This window comes from Hordeum vulgare, chromosome 5H (genome assembly GCF_904849725.1).
Source record: "Hordeum vulgare subsp. vulgare chromosome 5H, MorexV3_pseudomolecules_assembly, whole genome shotgun sequence".
Taxonomy (NCBI): Eukaryota; Viridiplantae; Streptophyta; class Magnoliopsida; order Poales; family Poaceae; genus Hordeum; species Hordeum vulgare.
In genome coordinates this window covers 521,849,328-521,853,816 of record NC_058522.1, presented here as the reverse complement: position 1 = coordinate 521,853,816, position 4,489 = coordinate 521,849,328, and the positions used below count along the sequence as shown (strand labels likewise).

General features: G+C 49.4%; 1 protein-coding gene across 1 annotated transcript; it reads left to right on the top strand.

Annotated features, from left to right (window-relative positions):
* The first annotated feature begins 688 nt into the window (after positions 1-688).
* On the top strand, positions 689-4,234 carry LOC123452121 (DEAD-box ATP-dependent RNA helicase 28). The gene is made up of 2 exons (XM_045128706.1): positions 689-3,027; positions 3,964-4,234. Exons 1-2 carry the CDS (start codon positions 704-706, stop codon positions 4,142-4,144), a joined length of 2,505 nt encoding a protein of 834 aa, XP_044984641.1. The 5' UTR covers positions 689-703; the 3' UTR covers positions 4,145-4,234.
* Positions 4,235-4,489: the final 255 nt, after the last annotated feature.

Below are 4,489 nucleotides of genomic sequence, written 5' to 3'. Positions count from 1 at the left end.
AAGCACCTCTTCTGGATTTGCCCGGCTTCACATGAGGTATGGAACAAGATTAGTCAATGAAAAGGTTGCGGCGCACTCAAACCAAAGGAGGATTGAAGCTGCTATCTGCCACAACCATTGCGCTAAAATCTCAGGAAGAAACCAAGAGCAAATGGAAGAAGGGAACCAACACGATGAGACCTCTCACATGTTGGGTTATTTGGCAGGAGCGTAACAAATGCACCTTCCAGAATAAGATCACAAGCATCACAGATATCATCTCAGGGACTACAATTACAATGGAGCAATGAAGGTTAGCGGGAGCTAGATGCATTGAGAGCCCCTTTGGGGACCCCCGTGAGAGATACCTCGTTAGGAGCCTTTTTCAGTTTCTTTTCATTTTATCTTCATCTTTCGTCCCACTTGTGGTTTAACGTCCGCCAATCCTCGGATCTTCACCCCCACTTTGTTCTCCCATTGCTTTCTGTATCTTTTTTTAAAAAAAAACCGTGCGTGCAATCCTTTTTTTTGGGGGACTATATTACAAATCCTTATTTTTGTTAGACAATTGGGCCGGCCCAATTCGGACGTTCTCGGTCCGTTCGTCCGCTTGCGAGAGCGCTCCTGCTGGATTAAACCCTCGCCTCCTCCCCCAAACCCCAACACCCCGCCGCCGGAAAACCTAACACAGCCACCCACCTCCGCCTTCCCTGTCCTTCCCAACATGGACCCCGACTTCCGGTTCGACCCGGACGGCTCCGACGACGAGGCGGCGGGAGGAGCCACCGCGCGGCGCAAGCCCGCGCAGTCGCCGTGGGAGTTCTCCACGTACGCGGAGTCCGTGGCGGCGGAGCACGCCGCGCGCCGCACCACCTCCATCGACGAGAAGATCTCCCAGGCCCTCCGGGGCCGGCGCAACCCCTCCATGCCTGATGGCTCCGACGACGACGAGGAGGAGGAGGATGCTGATGATGACAGCGACGAGGAGGCGGCGGTGAAGGGGGAGAGCGGGGACGATGAGGACGAGATCGAGGAGAGCGACGACGACGACGAAGAGATCGAGTCGAGCGGCGGGGAGGAGGATGGTGAAGCGGAAGGCGGCGAGCAAGGAGAAGAAGAGGTGGGGGAAGATGAAGATGAAGATGCTGTGCAAGAGGAAGACGATGCACCCGAGCAGCCGGATCCAGCTCAATTCTTCGCGTCGTCCGAAGGAGCTTCATTCAGTGCAAGGTCGTTTCTTGAGCTCAACTTATCGCGTCCCCTCATTCGAGCCTGTGAAGCACTGGGCTACCAGAAGCCAACACCGATTCAGGCCGCATGCATCCCTCTGGCATTAACAGGGAGGGATATATGCGGCAGCGCCATAACAGGATCAGGGAAGACGGCTGCTTTCTCTCTGCCCGTGCTGGAGCGTCTGCTTTTCCGGCCGAAGCGTGTTCCTGCCATCAGGGTGCTTATTCTGACTCCAACCAGAGAGCTGGCTGCGCAGGTCCATAGCATGATTGAAAAACTGGCCCAGTTTACTGATATCAGGTGCTGTCTCATTGTTGGTGGACTTCCAACCAAGGCACAGGAGGTGGCTTTAAGGTCAAACCCTGACATTGTTGTTGCTACTCCTGGGCGTATAGTGGATCATCTGCGCAACTCCCTTTCTGTCGGGCTTGAAGATCTTGCAGTTTTGATCCTTGATGAAGCTGACCGTTTGCTAGAATTGGGTTTCAGTGTTGAAATTGGTGAGCTGATTCGCATGTGTCCTAAAAGGAGGCAGACCATGCTCTTTTCTGCCACAATGACAGAGCAAATCGATGAGCTCGTGAAACTTTCTCTGAACAAGCCAGTCCGTCTTGAAGCTGATCCTTCGCTGAAACGCCCTGCAACATTGACCGAAGAGGTGGTTAGGATACGGCGATCACGTGAAGCAACCCAAGAAGCTGTTCTGCTTGCTCTCTGCTTGAAAACTTTCAAGGAAAGAGTGATCATTTTTAGTGGGACAAAGCATTCTGCTCACAGATTGAAGATATTGTTTGGTTTGTCTGGGATAAAAGCTGCTGAGCTTCATGGCAACCTTACACAGGCGCAACGGCTTGAGGCTTTAGAACAATTCAAAAAGCAAGAAGCGGATATCCTGATTGCAACTGATATTGCGGCTCGTGGTATTGATATTGTTGGTGTTCGGACTGTCATAAATTTTGCTTGCCCACGTGATGTCAAAACTTACCTTCATCGTGTTGGTCGTACTGCTCGGGCAGGCAGGGAAGGATATGCCGTGACATTTGTTACCGATGATGATAGATCCCTCTTGAAAGCTATCGCAAAAAAAGCTGGTTCTCAGCTGAAAAGCCGCATTGTTGCCGAGAAACCTGTGTCTGACTGTGCAAAATTAATTGAGCAACTGGAACATCAAATTTCTAACATAATTCTGGAAGAAAGGGAGGAAATGGCATTGAGGAAGGCTGAAATGGAAGCAACAAAGGCAGAAAATATGATAGCTCACAGGGATGAGATATACTCACGCCCCAAGAGAACCTGGTTTGCTACTGAGAAGGAAAAGAAACTTTTGGCAAAGGCTGCTAAAGAATCCTTGGATCAAGTTAAAGGTGGCTCTGCAGTTGTTAGTGCTCAGCAAGCTGAAGATCTTCATCTGAAGGAGAAAAGAAGAAGAGAGCGTGAGAAAAACCTACCTAGGAAGAAACGCAGAAAATTGGAGGCACAACGGGAGATGCTAGAGGAGGAGAAGGAAGAGGAGGCAGCTCAGGAAAGAAATGGAGGGAAGAAAGCAAAGAGCAGCCAATCTGTAGTTGATGTCGCTTATCGTAGGGCAAAATCTATGAAGGCGACGGGCAAAATCGGTGTTGGCGCTGGCAAAGGAAAGAATGAGAAGAAGTCAAAGCAACCTGCTGAAAAGGGCCAAACTAGGCAAGAGGAAATGCATGAGCTGTTCCAGAATGATATGAGTGAATGGAAGCAGGGTCGTTCCCTGAAGAAAAAGGACAGCTCGTTTGAAAAGAAATCTAAGAATTCCTTCAAGAGCAAATCAAGGTACAAGAGACGTAAGTAGAAGGCCAGGCCTGTCAACATGTTTGGGGTTATCACAACTGGGCGGGCACTGCATTCCGTTGTGACATTTTTGATAAGTTTGCCCTAAAGAATTGCCAGGGTCCTCATGTTGTTCCCTGTTTAGTAGTTCTAAGAATTTTACCCATATACTATGTAATGGCATTGTTCTGAAATTATCTTGTGGTTTTCGGTTCAGCAGTTTATTTTTGGTTTCTTTCAGTTCGTTTATTATCATCTCCAATTTCCGCTTTTCCTTCTGATTTTCTTTCTCTGTCGTTCATTTCAGTCTTTTTAGTTTCCTTTCAGGTGTTTTCTTGTATCTTTCTTTCATTGTTTCTTTTCTCCTGTTAATTTCACACCGCCCTGTTTGGATGTTTGCATTTGGGCCTGGTATGGCATTTCATCTGGGATGAATATCTCGAATACCACCTTTTGGTTGATCCTGACATCCATCTGTGGCATTTGGGTTTGATATCGACATTCATCTGTGGCATTTGGGTTCGATATCGAGCAACCCGCCCTGAAGGCAAAAACTGCCTGCCCAATTTGGAGCGAATGTGCTCGACATTGAGCTTCATACCCTGTCCCATCCCCGCTCAGACACAGGAGGCCTCGCCTGGGCGTGCCATAAGGAACGGCGGCGGTGAAGGTAGCCCATCCCGCCCTCCTGGCCAGTGTCTGCCGCCAACTTTTTTCTCCTCCTGGTGAAGCGGTCTCCTCATCTATCTCTTCTGTGCAGATACGGTTCAAGCTCAGCTCTGGCGGCCGGCATGCCTCCACCCTGAGCTCTGCTGTCGGGTGCAGTTGTATTGCTGATCACCTCCCTGGCTCCCTCCCCTCTTCGTAGATCTCCGACCCTCTACCCTCTCCCTGTACAGCATCCGACGGATCTCCTCTTTTGCTTGATCTCTCGTCTTTCTCCTCTGCACAACACGAGGACGATATTAAGAAGACCAACTGCGACCTCTACCTCGATAGTATGTTTTTTGCTTGCTGCCGTGATTACTGCAATGTTGTGCCTGTTGTCAAGTGTGTATTATGCTGTATCCTGCTACTGGCAGAGCAGGCCAACCTGTTTAGCATTTTTAGTAGTGTTCCTAACTCGTAAACTGTTGAAGGACCGGTTATGTTCTGTTTAAGTAGAACCTGAAACTTTTGCACTCACAGCACCTTGATTTGCTGGCAATGTTTCGTCGCAGTATCAAATGCAGTATTTGTTTATTGCGTTGATCTGTGTGCGTTTGCGTGTTAGTGTGTATGCATGAAAGTACACTTGGTCTGAATCTCTTGCAGGTTTGCACCATCATTTTTGTTGCATTATTTTTATGTGATATATAAGAGCAACTTCAATAGGGCGATCCATTTCGTCCGCCGCCGTCCGTTTGGGTCGGCGCGGACACAAAAGTCGACCCAACGCGCCGACCCAAACGGACGCGCGTCCGCATGGCGATCC